At 39.8% G+C, this 14,878-nt stretch overlaps 1 protein-coding gene across 7 annotated transcripts in view; it reads left to right on the top strand.

Moving 5' to 3' along the window:
• LOC117645669 (Ca(2+)/calmodulin-responsive adenylate cyclase) overlaps positions 1-14,770 on the top strand; it is a 51,143-nt gene extending 36,373 nt beyond the window's left edge. Inside the window, exons 9-30 of one of the 7 annotated variants that reach the window (XM_034385975.1) lie at positions 13-140; positions 218-376; positions 462-606; positions 2,364-2,531; positions 2,884-2,889; positions 3,321-3,422; positions 3,564-3,749; positions 3,839-3,985; positions 4,068-4,205; positions 4,284-4,585; positions 4,675-4,795; positions 4,880-4,999; positions 5,556-5,717; positions 5,803-6,025; positions 6,111-6,235; positions 6,305-6,479; positions 6,578-6,864; positions 6,954-7,237; positions 7,333-9,273; positions 10,731-10,884; positions 10,996-11,260; positions 11,342-14,770. In XM_034385975.1, the coding sequence (XP_034241866.1) occupies positions 13-140; positions 218-376; positions 462-606; positions 2,364-2,531; positions 2,884-2,889; positions 3,321-3,422; positions 3,564-3,749; positions 3,839-3,985; positions 4,068-4,205; positions 4,284-4,585; positions 4,675-4,795; positions 4,880-4,999; positions 5,556-5,717; positions 5,803-6,025; positions 6,111-6,235; positions 6,305-6,479; positions 6,578-6,864; positions 6,954-7,237; positions 7,333-9,273; positions 10,731-10,884; positions 10,996-11,260; positions 11,342-11,643 (5,640 nt within the window). In that variant the 3' untranslated portion in view covers positions 11,644-14,770. Of the gene's footprint in view, positions 1-12; positions 141-217; positions 377-461; positions 607-2,339; positions 2,532-2,883; positions 2,890-3,320; positions 3,423-3,563; positions 3,750-3,838; positions 3,986-4,067; positions 4,206-4,283; positions 4,586-4,674; positions 4,796-4,879; positions 5,000-5,555; positions 5,718-5,802; positions 6,026-6,110; positions 6,236-6,304; positions 6,480-6,577; positions 6,865-6,953; positions 7,238-7,332; positions 9,274-10,730; positions 10,885-10,995; positions 11,261-11,341 lie in introns of all 7 variants that reach the window. The other 6 variants (XM_034385974.1, XM_034385977.1, XM_034385976.1 and 3 more) reach the window with 6 other exon arrangements.
• Positions 14,771-14,878: the final 108 nt, after the last annotated feature.

Genomic DNA, 14,878 nt, shown 5'->3' with positions numbered 1-14,878 from the left:
CTTCATTTCCAGGACAACCACTGTCTGCGTATTAAAATTTTAGGAGATTGTTATTATTGTGTATCTGGTTTACCGGAACCTCGATCAGATCATGCCCACTGTGCGGTCGAAATGGGTTTGGATATGATTGATGCTATTGCGTAAGTCTGATTCCAATTCCAATTTTCTGTGTTGCAATCAATGGTTGAGCTAATAAATGCGACTTTGCCACTAACAGGTCAGTGGTAGAGGCAACTGATGTTCAGTTGAACATGCGAGTTGGCATTCACACAGGACGTGTTCTATGTGGTGTGCTGGGTCTCAAAAAGTGGCAGTACGATGTTTGGTCAAATGATGTGACAATAGCCAATAACATGGAGGCTGGTGGTGAAGCCGGGTATGTCATATTGAGTCAGAATCCTACTCTCATTATTAGCTACTATCATGAGTCCTCTAACTTAATCTTTGTTTTCATCCTTTAGTCGTGTTCATGTGACTCAAGCCACTTTGGATTGTTTGGCTGGTCAATATGAAGTGGAAGATGGAAGAGGTGGAGAAAGAAACCAGTATCTTCATGACAACCATGTGAATACCTATTTCATCGTGCCACCTGAGAGAAGGAAAAAGGTACAGTTCTGTCGTTTTAACCAGCTTATATCAATAAGACTGCTTAAGATTCAGTTTTCTGTGTGTTGTTTTTTTTCTTTATTTTAATTTAATAATCTTCATTAAGATTTTTCTTTCAGTTTGGTTCCCTTAATTTGTCCTTAATTTTGAAGTATCTTCCTATCACTTCCTCCTAACTAACTTTTTTGACAAACCCTTGCACAAAAAATCATGAAATAAATTTTGGCAGCATTTTTATATAGCTAGTCATTTTTTTTATTTTTGTGTGTTTTATTTAACTCTTACCAACTATATATTGCACTAGTTCAATTTTGATTTTGTTCGGCCTCTTAAATCCCTCCCATATATCAAACAAGACAAATTCTTTTATATGAGAGACCATCACCTAGTCACTGTTCTGCGTCTTGAAGTCTCTGTGTAAGCAGACAGGTATATTCTAGATTTGAATTGATGGTTGTAATCATGGCTAGCTCTATGGTCATATCATCTACTACAAAGGCAATTTAAGGAAGAGTCTATTTTACAGTACTAGTTGGACATCGATTCGTTCGGTATTAAATGAGCGCTGCATGGCTGCCATTTGAGTTAGATACAGTGATAACGTTAACTTGACCTGTCGGTCGAGTGACAAGTCCAAAATATTCAAGTCATGGTGTAAATGATGGTTAAATTTATTTAGGATTGCAAATTATAACTGAATAATTGTACTCTGTGAAAGCATTCAAGAGGGTTATTCCCAGAAAGTTTTTGACTGACCTTTTCTGTGAGATTCCTCAGCTCGCAGATTCTCTTCTGAATTCACTGCTCCTTTTCGATTACAACAATTTGCTCTGGCTTTTGATTTCTTTTAAAATCATTTGGACTGTCTCTCTTTATGTTTGAGTTTGATTCACCTTTGTCAACTGCATGCCAACATTATTTACCTACCCATTATTTAACTTTTGGGTTGTCAGTATTAGCTTTATGTATACAGCTTTTCTGTTTGTGTTGTTGTTTTGTTTGTTTGTGTGTTTGTTTGTCCATCTATCTTGTTTAGAGATGCATTTATCTTAGCCCTTCCTATTTCAACCACACTTTGCATGAAAATTGAGCACAAATTCAGTTGGTTCACATCTTTATTTTGAATGTTTTGCCTTTTCTTTAAAAATTTTATTTGGCCTCCTCTTTGGCCTAGAAGCAAACGATTCTTCGACCAATTCCATTTGAAATTGATTAAAAAAATTTGTCTGTGCATGATTTATGAGTGTTCAGATAGTAATGCGGCACAAAGAGCTATTCACTAGTTTTGTGAATGAATCTTGTGACTTGTGGTTTTGGCAATGACAGCTTCCCTTCACTTGGGTTAAATCATATCTACAATGAATTTGTTGGAGGAATGAGTCCTTGTCTTTGTGCTACAGTTGCATTGCATTACACCTTGAAGCTTTCCACACATGTACTCAAGCGTGCACTGTTAGCTGTGGATTGTTCAGCCAGCTGGGGTTTGCTTCATTCATTGCTGGGCTCAGCTCTGTGTCTCTCTCTCAAGAGTCAGGACAGAAATGTATCGCATTGTGTCAAGCCTACTATATTTTGGGTCAAACGGGTTGCCAATAGCAGAGGGCTAAGCTGTATGTTGCTTGCATGTCGACTGTGCGTGGCGGTGGGATTAATCTGCTTTCTTGGTGTGCGCACGTGGTGGTCGGCCCTGGGCCGATCCGTTCCGCGCGTTCCTTTCTCTTCTCTGATTGCAGCCATTATTGTTCAACACTCTCCAGGTGCGGTCAGCATTGGGCGCTGCTCAGCGGAAGAAGCTGTCCTTCCGAAATGTTTCAAACGTTGTGGTCCAGCTCCTGCATACCATCAAGTTTTCCATGGAGGTGCCCTTTTCCAACATGGCTGCTGGCGGCGGTCCGGGAGAGCTGAAAGTTAATGCAGCCAGAAAGGTGAGAAGATGTTGCATTTGCCCTCTGTTTATTCCATGATGGTTGCATCGGCAACCATAATTTTTTGAAAGGATTTCTGCTTTGAAGCATTAAGTTAAAGAAGTTGATTAGTAGCAGCATACATTTTTCTCAATTGCAAAAGATAGCAAGCATATTTGCTCGCAAGTATTTTAAAAATACATAGTGAACATGTTTAAAGCTTTATATGTTTGTGCGTATTCTTTTGAATGGCCGAATTTTGTGTCGTTGCTGATACTTTGTTCTCTTTGATTATGATGCATGCCTGAGCTAGTTTTATGTCAGCATAATGCATGGTTGAATTTGTTTTAAGAGTGGATGTTGTTTCTTTTAGGATGCGGTAAGTGCAGCTTGAGTACCTTCTTTAAAGTCCTCTTACCAAGTTACCTGGTAAGTTTTTAAAATTTTGCCATAATAGGTGAGTAGGCAGCCTCTAGATTATTTACAGTGTTCATTAAATCAAGCTTTGAACACCATACATGTGTATCTCCTCTCAAACATTAGAATAATATTTTTGACAGCAAATTTGAGATGCAAAAGTGCATGTAATTGTTACTGCTTTATATATTTATACTGTTGAATGCATGTGGTTTAGAGCTATTTTCTGCTCCAGATTGGAAGAATGTGAATTCATTAGCAACATCCACATAGCTGAAGTACAAGAAAATTTTTGTGTCTTTTTAATTTAAAAAATTTAAAGAGTGGTAGAAATGATTATGTTTGAGTTGTTGTATGATGGTGTGGTTGTATTGTGGCATGCCCTGCTTTTAGGTCCTAGACCTGCAGCGGGCCCTACATGCTGATCCCACATCAGCAGGAGGTCGAGCATTTGGGACTTCCAACCCTCTTGACCTCAGAGATATTGGTGGCAAGGTTAGTTAGAGTGTATTGTCTTGACTTTGACTGTTTTGTATTTTTGTGGTACATTTTCAACAAGTGATGAATGTGTGTTGGGTTGCATGTTTAAAATTTTGGGAATGCTCACCTCTTAAAAACTGGTTTCTCCTCTTGCAGAAGAAAGTGACAGAAAAATTCAAGCGACCTTTCAAAAAACGGCATTCAAGTGTGTATCATCAGCCATCAAACCGAGTCAACAAGTATCTTGCTCAAGCAATTGATGCTCGCAGTGTGGACAGGGAAAAATCTATCCATGTGAATCTCTTGACATTGTACTTCAAGGACTCGGCTAAAGAACATCAAGTATGGAGCTACCAATTTTAAGCTTGTCATGAATTTTTTTGTTAAAATTTATTTATTGTATACCTAATTTGGTTCCTTTACCTATGCAGTATCATAAAGATGTAGACCTAGGATTTTCAAGTGGACTTGCATGTGCCCTGGTGCTACTTTTACTTTTGGGAGCTCTACAAGTGGCTGTTCTCCCCCGAACAGTCATTGTCCTGCTTCTCTTCCTTCTAACTTTTGTTTGGATCTCTGTAAGTATTCAATAAATATTTACTGCTCCATTGTAATTAGGATTGTTTTAATTTATTCTGAGCTTTCCTATCATTCTTATAGGTTGTCTTGATGTTGCTACTTGCTGTGCGTTTGAGATGGATTACTCCAAGACTAGATATATCTCGTAGCTTTGTTCTACGAGTCGCCATCACTGTGTTCACCATTGTGCTAGTGTACTCTGTGGCTCAAGCAAATGCCGTAAGTTTTTAAGTGTTTCCATTCCATTGTATACACCTATAAAATCAATATGCCCTCTAATGTTTGAATACGCTTCAGTTCACATGTCGCTGGGATGCACCATGTGTCCTCCATTCTTCTGCCAACATCACTCTTGAAAATGGGGGCCTGACAGCAGTAGGACTGGGCAGTGCTGTTGGCCTTGATCGGGATCATCGTGCCTGCCCAATCCCACAATACATAGCGCTCTCATGTTCACTTGGATGCCTTGCTGTGGCCCTTTTCCTGCGGCTCCCAATTATGATCAAAGGTGTACTTTTGTCTTTGATTTCGTTGATATACTTCCTCCTTGTTATACTTTCTCATAGGGAAGTATTTACCTGTTATGATCAAAGAGTCCAGTAAGTACCACTTATCCAGATCAATTGTGTGCAAGGAGTTCTGTTTTAATTTATTACAATGTGGTTTCTTTTTCTCTTTTTTCCTCCAGCGCTGTAATTCCACAAGACCATCTCAGCATTGTTTATGTTATTATGTTCCTACTTGCCGTCATAATTCATGGGAGACAGATAGAATGGACTGCAAGGCTTGACTTCCTTTGGCAAATTCAGGTTAATATTTTACTCAAATCTTTGCTGTTGTTGTTTTTGTTATGTATTAAAAGTGTATCCCTTATTGTACAAATGTGCTTTCAGGCTCATGAAGAGAAGGGAGAAATGGATGCCCTGCAGAGTAGCAACCGGCGAATTCTGTTTAATCTCCTTCCTGATCATGTCGCACTTCACTTTTTGAACAACCAGCTTCGCAGTAACATGGTAAGCAGTGTTGTTTTTTTTTTGTTTTTTTTTTTTGTTTTTTTTTTTTTGTATGGAAGAGAGACCTTCTTGAGGATATGTGTGTGTGTTCTTGTTCTAACAAGTCTCTAGATGTTCTTGTTATCTCTAACCCTGTTGTAAAAGACAGATATAGTTATTGAAAGATAAGATTTAAATAATAGCAATTATAATCGACTTATATGTTTTCAATAATGATAGCTCGCAAGCTTCAGCTCACAAAAATAAATGTTCCCTATTAAATGTTGCTTGTTCTATAGATCCTCTTAGAATGAAGGTGTAATCGTCATTATTAGTTCTTTTCATGAAACTATACTGATTCTTATATCATCACTCATACTCATTTTTATGTGCTTTTGTCTGTTCCTCTCCCTCCTTCTCACCTCCTCACCTTATTTGTCGCTTGCGAACCCCGCCTGCTTTTCCCGCTTCTCTACCCAACCCCTCTGTATCCTATGGTGCTGCTGCTGCTGCTGCTGCTGCTGTTCCTGCTGTTCCTGTTGCCGCTGTTGCCATTGCTGCGGATGGCCACACACAGAGCACTCTGTCTCAGGAGCTGTACCATCAAAGCTATTCCCGTGTGGGGGTTGTCTTTGCATCCATCACCAACTACCATGAGTTCTACATGGAACTGGATGGCAATAACCTTGGAATGGAGTGTCTTCGTCTCTTAAATGAGATAATTGCCGACTTTGATCAGGTTCGTTTGAGTTATCCAAGTTGTGGACCTTTTTATTATTATGTTTCATTTTATTGATTATTCATCTGAAATCTCTTTTTTTCAGCTTTTGGAAGATGGTCGCTTTAAAGCAATTGACAAAATCAAGACTGTTGGCTCTACATATATGGCTGCTGTGGGTCTATTGCCCGAGTATAGAATTTTAGACGATGATGAGGAGTCCAGTGCTGGTCAGCATATGAGTTCTCTCGTAGAATTTGTTTATGCCATGCGGGAGACTCTGTTAAACATCAACACTAACTCATTTAACAATTTCAAATTAAGAGTTGGTCAGTATTATCTGAAAAAATCCATTCTTATCTCATATTGTGCACAACAAATTATTTTTCTTACAAAATTTATTTTGTGTTGTAGGCATCAATGTTGGCCCTGTTGTTGCTGGAGTCATTGGTGCTAGGAAGCCACAATATGATATCTGGGGCAATACAGTGAATGTTGCCAGCCGCATGGATTCTACTGGGGAGCCTGATCGCACTCAAGTAAGTAAACTGTTTCACTCGAGTCAAAATTTTAGAATATGGATATTTGAACTTCTGTATTATTTGTAGGTTACGGAGGAGGTCTTCCAAATACTTCGCAATCATCCATATCAGTTCCAATGTCGAGGTGTCGTGAAAGTAAAAGGCAAAGGTGACATGACAACATATTTCCTTAATGAGAGGAAGCCACCTGGCACCATTCGAGTCGAAGAACTTCCAGGTCTTCGTGGCCAAGCAGGATTAGGTATATTTTTTTTTCGAACTTATCAGTTTGGTTTCTTGTTATATTATTTTTCATTATTTCATTTGAAATTTACTTATCATATGCCTTTTCCATTGTAGTGGCCAACATGTATGGGGGTGTACCAACACCTCTTGCAATGTTACATCACATTCAAGGTGATTTGTCCAGAGGCAAATGTCTGAGACGTGATGATGGAGGTGCTCTTCTTTCAAACTGTTACCGCAACCCCTCTCGACTCCCGCCTCTTCGTGAAGCTATGCAGGGTTCTGGTAGTCGCAGCGGAAGTGGTAGTGTTAGTGGTCATGGTGTTCACCCAGAAAACGGATTTGGAAGTGCTGAAAACGAACCACTTCTTCCGGATCCCAAACTAGGACATGCCTATCAGGTAAGGGTGTCTCTCAATTGCAACAGTTGCGTGAACAAATTTTTAAGAAAAATTATTATTCAGTATTAAATTATTGTTTTCTTTGTCAGCAACCCATGAAGATCCCAGGACCATACATGAACAATCATCTTAGTCATCACAGCAGCAGCAGCAGTAGCCATGCAAGTAATATGAGCCACCTGAACCACGTTGGTCATGTCAATGGAAGAGTCAAGAGGTCAAGCCTAGAGCGAGAACGCGAATCTGGCGATGGAATGCCCCACCACTCGCAGCCTCCCCCCCTCCCACCCCACAAGGGCATCTCCCACATGCAGTTCCCCTCAGCGCCGAGTGCGTCCGCTTTGGCTTCCAAGAGGCAACAGGAGTCTGCGAGGTAGGCTGGCTTTCCGTTTGATCCCGTTTTTTGGCACATCAGCCTGGTGTGCCTTGTGCCCCATCCCCCCTCACCCCGGCCGTCTTCTGTTTCAGGTACACTCCGCCATGGCCCAGAGGGGGCGAGGCATCCGGCCGCCACATCCTGACCAACTCGAACCACACCAACAACAACCACGGCAGCCAGGTGAACGAGGCCCTGAGCAAGCCGTACGCCAAGCCCTTGCCGCGTCCTCCAGGCAAGGACGGCCGCCACCACCGCGGCCACCACCGCGCGCACAACAGCGGGGCCAGCGGTGGTGTGAACGGCGGCCTCAACGGCGGCGTGAACGGTGGCCTCAACGGCAGCCACGCGCCGCCCCTGCCCCCGCATCAGGTGCTGCACCCCGCCGTGCACCAGGCGCTGCACCCCGCGCTGCGGAGCGAACGCGACCCGGGTGCTGCCGCTGCTGCAGTGCTGGACGAGGCCAACCTCCGCGCCAAGCTCCGCGCCGTCCACAACCCCCCTCAGCTCCAGCGGCACTACTCCGATGAAAGCTTGCAGGGTAGCTCTGCCTTGACAGGCGGCTTCTACTTGCAAGGGCCAGCCAACCACAGGATCCATTCATCGGCTGATGAAATCAGCTCGATGAACCACTCGCCAAGTATTAGCTCTTCGGATGAGAGCTACAGTCGAACGACTGATGCAAGTCCTTCGCCTTCCCCACCTCCAGGCAATGCGGGCTTGAGCAATGAGCCCCCGGAAAAGTGGCTCTATCCTTCTGACATCCAAGTGAATCCCTGTTCGTCGCCTGAGCACTCTCCAAGGGCAGCTCACGACTACATCCCTCCGCAGTGCCTCATTTCTAGTAGTCAGAATAACAATTCAGACGAAGGCCGAGGCGCGTCGCGCGGGTCTGGAGGAAGGAGAGAATGGAATGCTTCGCCCCAGAGGCATAGAAGTAATGGTTCTTCTGGAGCCAGACGCAAAGTCGGAGACAAACTTCACCCTTCAACGCTTCTTGCACTTGCACAGGGGGCCGTAGATTCTTCATGTGTGTCCAGTCCCTTACCACCGCTTTTGGATGGCGATGATTCCTACCGAGGAGACAGTTGTGGTAGTTTTGAATACATTGGACGTCAAGAAGCCTTGAGGCATGCTGCTGAATCCAAGCTCCCCAGCAGAGCAATGAAGAAAACATTATCTCCATTGAATGTTGAAAATGTTTTAAGAAATGGCTTGTCAGACGACCATGCATCCCCTGATGAAAGCCACCGACCCCCTAGCAAACATTCTTCAAAACATTCACCAAATGTTGAAGGCTCAGGGAGAGAATCCGAAAACAATGAAGACAACCATTCTCACTCTCACTCAAGGTCCACATCAAGTGGCAAGTCCTCAAAGAAAGATGGGTTCAGCCAAACCGACCGCAAAGATGTCTCAACCAGACATCACAATCATCATAATCACCATGGCCACCATGGACATCACAGCCATCGTCATCATAATCACAAGGACACTGTTGATGGAAATCCCAATGGGCATCCCATTGAATCTCGCCGAGGTCATCAAACGCGCGCTGAGTTTGAACGAGAAATTCAGAAACGCTTGGATGATCCAAAGCTAATTAGGAACACGAGTCAAGAAGAGCAAGAATTAGTCAACAGTCCTCCTCTAGCGAATGAGTTAGGTGCTGCATCGCTCAAGAAACATCAGCAGCAACTCAACAACACCCCTGCCGGAATGCTGGGCAGGTATGTAGCTGAAGCTCCAGCACCAGTGCTGTCCTCTGCCCCTAGTAGTGCCAGCAGTACGTTGGCCCAAACGCCCTATGTTGGCTTAGCAGCCATTCAAGAACTGGCAAGGCGTCAACAGGAGGAGTTAGAGATGGAAGAATTATCATCAAACAAATCCATTTTGGCACCCATTCCCATTCAATCTTTAGGGCTCAAAAGCCCTCTTGAAGAAAAAGTGACTCTAGTTGGTGACCCTGATGACTCTGAGACCTCCACTATAACAGGACTCAGGCTGAGCGCAGATCACACATCTCCCCCAAGGTACTAAATTCCAATGTTTCCCAGAGCTGTCTGTGCATCCGCTGGTGCTGGTATTTGCTCCTAATGGTGATGGTATTATTGCAAATAACTGAGTTGGTTCATCAATGCATATTAGTATGCATTTTCGTAAAGTACTTTGATACTTAAATTGATTCCCAAATAACAAAGTCATAAACAAAATCATTTTTTCTTTCATTGTTTTTTGCTTATTTAAGCAGCAATTAACAGCTATCAATTTTCATTACATTGTGTCAAGAATTAAGTTCCTTTTCATAATTTTATTTGAATGAAAATTAAGTTGATGGGCCTTTATCAGTTGTTTTTTGTTGTTGTCGATAACAAGGCATGGTGTGCTGCATTTGACTGATGTTGACATTCAGTTTATCTCGGATTTGCATGTCATCTTTGACGCAGTAAAGAAAGAACACTGTTTGGACTGGATTAGAGTGAGGGCTGTGCATGAAAAATTAACCATTTCAATTGATGCAAATTGCCTTCATAACTATGCATGTATTGCGGTCCAATAACAAGTACAAGTATACTTTTTGAACGAAGAAAACCAGTACTTTGCAGCTCATTACCTAGTTTAGGTAAAAAAATAGATAACCATCGTAGTCTGACATGTTAAAACCTCTTAAAATGTAATATCCTCTACCACCTAACATGAACAAAAACATATCTTTTTATATTGTACCAGCTATCATTATGTTCATGGTGTATTATTGTCAGAAATGTACAAATAATGTTTTTTTTTTCAATAGCTGTGAGACAGTAACCTCATTAGGGCATGATCCTTTGTTATTAAACAATTGAGAACTTATTTGTTATGCTCAATTCATAACAGGATGTAAATGTTTTAATTAAGCTGCAAAGCTGATCATCTAGTATTCATTAAATGAATGTTCACATCTGAAGTTGTACCCCAGTCCTAGGTTGTGCGTGTGCGTCTGTCTGAGTGAATATGTGTGGTATTTGTTGAAAGGGACTATGTTACTGAAGTAGTCTTTCTTGCTGTAACATATCTGGATTTTTTTTTTTTTTTTTTTTTCAATTTTTGTTGGTTTGTTGCACTGTTTGTTGCTTTCTTAAATTTCAATAATGAATTGGTCATAAGCAAAATGTTTGGTATGGTGGTGGTATATTAGTGGTGTGTCAGCTGTATCAGTCTAATTAAATTAATGTATGGAATACAAGTTTCTGTGCAAAACAAGAATTTGCCATAGACCTGAGGAACTGTATCAGTTATTAAGTGGCAGATTAACTTTGTATATAATGCATGGTTATTTTCTTGAGGTCGAGTGTTTGTGGAAGTTTTGCACATGGATTGATTTTGCCAATGCAACTAACACCTTATGGCTTATTCAAACTAATTTTGTTTATTTGCCAATATCTTGTTTTACGTCCAGCATGTAGACTTGTGCGTAACAAGTATCTAATGTCTTCTTTCTTTTGTCAAGCAGGAGCCCCAGTGGTGAAATCACATTTGAAACAAGAGATGAGGTGAAGAAAGAGAAAGCAATCAAGGAAAACAACATCACGGAGGAGGACATTGATGAGATAGAAAGTTTTGAGCGTGAAGAGCAACGAATACAGGAGGAAGTAGAACGTCAGGTACATTTTCCAATAAAGGACTTTGAAAGTATCAAATAAGTAAAACCCAAATCATTGCATAATTATAATTAATGGTTTGTTTTTGGTGTGTGTGTGTGTGTCTTTGTTTAGGAGGCTGCTGTGAAACGTATGCTTGAGGAAAGTGCCAAGTGCGTAGAAAGAGGTATTTTTACTGCTAATGGAGGTGGAGGTGAGACAAGCCAATCTGAATGGAGTGAAGATGATGATGAGGAAGATGATGACGATGAAGAAGACGATGAAAATGCTGCCTCTGAGCCTCTTTTAAATGATCGAGAATCCACAGGCTACACGACTGATGATCCTGCTCTTGAAAATATTTCTATGCTGAATGAAACTGGACTCACAGATGCTGAAGGTTTGTGATGCCATCATATAGTTGTATTCTCATTCTCACTGGCAATTAAGGTTTTTCATTGGCTTCTTCTGTTGATGGCAGGTGCTTTAAGTGATGTCAATTCTGCCTGTGATGGGCATGATGATATCCATGATGGAGATGACAATACCAGCCTTTCATCTAGGGCCTCATCTCGAGTCTTTGACTCAGATGCTCTGATGAGTCTCGATTCTATGAGTGTCCTGTATGATTCAGAATATGATAATTGTTGTAGAACAGATGACGATCTTGGATTGCCATCTACACCAATGCAGCACATTCATGCTGCAAGCATTAGGTCTGTTTCCCAGAGTATTTTGCGGAATTTTGGACAGCCTCGCAGTGAGACTGATAGTGACGTCTGAACGACCACGCAAGAATCAATTTTCATCTCAATGTTCAGTCTTGATTCAAAGAGTATCTTTTGGGCCGTACTAATGTGAGCCTCACTTTGTGATAGATAAATTATATTTTAACCAAGTGCCATTCCGCAGGACCTTTTAAGAAAAGGCATTGTTTGCTGTGTAGAAAATGTATCTTGTGGTAATATCTTAAATTTCATGTGCATAGAACAGTTAAGTCATGTTTCCTTTTGTCAATTAATTCTAGTAGTTGTACTGTAGGCGTTTGTCAAGATAAATAAGCTTCGAGGCAAGTTGTGTTGGAATGCATAAGAACAGATGCCTGACAGAACAGTAACTGGATGATGGCATTATGCATTCTGTGTTACTGAAGTGTTTCGTCCTTGTCATTCTGCCTCAATCACTATATCTGAAAATTGGTGTTTCCAATGCAACTGCTTAAATGATCTTTCTCCTAAATGTACTATGTACACATGGCTTAGCTGAAATTTCAATCTATTGTGATCTTATACAGTATTTTTATAGGCTTCTTTAGATTTCACATGGTGTGGATGGAAGATGATATAAGTTTTTGAATACAGTCTTGCCTCCAAAACTTCTCTCTTTAGCTAGATGTTTTTATTTAGTATTTGTTTTATTTTCTTATGAATCTCAAGTATCATTGTGTTACTAATTTTTGTTTCTAGAGGTTGTTCTCTGGAAGCAAATGCCTCGTAGTATGTGACCTTTTTTATTCTATTTAAGTGGCCAGGCATGTAACCTGAAATGCTTCTCATTGGGAGACATTTCTTGTTATTTAATGAATCTAGTCTGTTTATTATTCGTTTGTTGTTTACCTACCATCTATGTATCACATCTCATTAGTGTTTTATTAGCCGTTTTGTAGACAGTTTTTGAACTGCTCTTATTTTAATTGTTCTGTTGTATATACACTTTAAAACAAATTGAAATTTCCATCCTTTGAATTTTATATTGTGCAATATTTTTAAAGCTAATGGTTAAGGTAAATTTTAAAACGATTAAGTGGTTCATAAGAGTTTCAGAAAAGAATATTTTAGAACACAACACGACTCTTAAATGCCAGCCTCCTGAGGTGTCAGGCATGCCATGTTTTACATTGTTTTTGTCTTATTTTATGATTATTGGTGAGGCTGTATGTCCTCAAGAATTTTTTTGTTTCGTTTTTCTCAACAAGGAGTTTCATTTTCTTTTAGTTTTGTTTTATTTTAACAGCAATGCCAAAGCATTTTGTTGATATGTACTTCAAGTAACCTCAGCTTGTTTTGCTTTCCACAAAAATAATAATCATCAAAAACAAGAATGTAGTTTATAAAGTCTCTTGTACATACCATTTGTAAATATAGCTATGTTGATATGTATGTGAACAAATATGTGATGATGATTTTATTGGACCTAATTGTAAAAATTATGTATTGTTTAACTTTATACAATTTTTGTTTGTGTTAACTTATATTTTTATCTCAGTTTTTTTTCCCCCTGCTTGCAATATAGTTTGGTTTTGGACTGTCTTTAGACTTCGTTGTTAAGAAATCATGTCTGTTATGTTGTCATTCTCAAGTAAATGCTTCCTGGTTCTATCCCGGTATGTTGTGTTGTTACTGCTTCCAATGCAATCATATTGTGGTGTTCTGTTTTTAAAATGTTGTTATTGTTAATTGTGTTGTAGACCTGCCTTTTACCCAGCCATTGCTGTAGCCTGAGTAGATTGAAACAGGTCTGTGCTGTGTCAATTAAAATTTCTCTCTTTTGGATATGTGCTAGAGGAAGAATTGTATTGTACTGGAAGCAGATTTGACTCAAAAAGTGCTGTACTCTATATCCTCAAGTGGCTCTAAAGATTTTTTTAAGTAATTAAACTTTGAAAGATAAGTTCAAGCACTGATATTTATTATCTTAGTCAAGTAATTGTTGCTTGATGGTATGAGACTAATCTCCATAGAGTACTGCTTACAGAGACTGAGGAGGAACAAATCTTTGCTAGTAAGTATTTTTTATTAAAACCTCATGATATGGCCTGTGTATGAAATGAGTTTTTGCTCATTTGTTTCACTTTAAGTACTTCAAAATGTTACAGTTGCTTTTGGGTTTGAATTCATTTTCATGTAAATTATCTAACATACTCTTGGAATGAACATAATTGGTGAAAGAAAGGTTGAAGCCACTGCATGGATTGTATGCCCTCCAGAAAAGTTGTTGTTGTGTAAATGGACTGGTTGTTTCTCCGTTTGATAGCTGCTGTGTTTGTAATAGTAGATACCACTCTGGCAACATCAAATCTGTTATTGATAGAGGTTCTGCAGTGACTAATCAAAATCAAATCCTTGTCAGTACAACAGTCTTGAATATAAACTGGGACAAGGCAATGCTCAATGCTCTTTTTGGAAGCATTTTCTCTTTAGCTGTAGTAATTTCTGTTGGGCAGAAACCAGGTGGCTCAAACAACTGATTTATGTTTGTTTAGAAGTAATTGTTTGGCAATAATTGAGATTTCTTTTGATTTTTGGTACCCAGGAATGTCTTTGAAGATCCCTCAAGTTTTCATTAAAATCATGGGTGTGATATTATTTTCACCTGACTGATAATAGCAGAATATGGAGCAGTTAATACTCTTTGGTGTATTATTGGTGTAGACTAAGAGTCAAAGCAAGATTGCCTTCTTGTGTGTCTCTTATCATCTGACTTACTGCACAACAGTTTCTAGATTTTAATTTTGACCACAAAAATAAGACAGATAATTATATGTTTGCACTGATTGGTAATATGCTAGCCGAATTTTACAGTTGACTAAAGTGTTAATTTATTGTAAAAATAGTGAAGGAGTTGTTAAGTCTCACGAACAAACTTCCTATTAAATATGTTGTTCTTGGGTATTGATGTATGTAATGATAATATGTCTTGTGCATTGAAGCAATTTGAATTTCATTCAGGAAGTAAGTCACAACTTGTCTATTTTACGAGATATTGTGTACTCATGATATTCAGAGAAAGGAATGCTGTTTGTATTAAGGCTGTTTAGATCTGATTCAGTTAATGCTCTTTTCAGTTCCCATTTGTAGCAGTGTATATAAGTGTGCCTATGCTCTGTGAAAATAAAAGTTCATTCAGACTATGTTTCCTCTCTCCATCAAAAACCACTTTGTCAGATTGGTATTGCTTGCAAGTACTGACCAAATGGGTTGATAGACCAATGCCTATGACCTTACAAATATAATTAAAA

This window comes from Thrips palmi, unplaced genomic scaffold (assembly GCF_012932325.1).
Source record: "Thrips palmi isolate BJ-2018 unplaced genomic scaffold, TpBJ-2018v1 HiC_scaffold_19, whole genome shotgun sequence".
Lineage (NCBI taxonomy): Eukaryota > Metazoa > Arthropoda > Insecta > Thysanoptera > Thripidae > Thrips > Thrips palmi.
The sequence above is the reverse complement of the archived record's forward strand: the minus strand, read 5'-3'. Positions and strand labels throughout refer to the sequence as shown.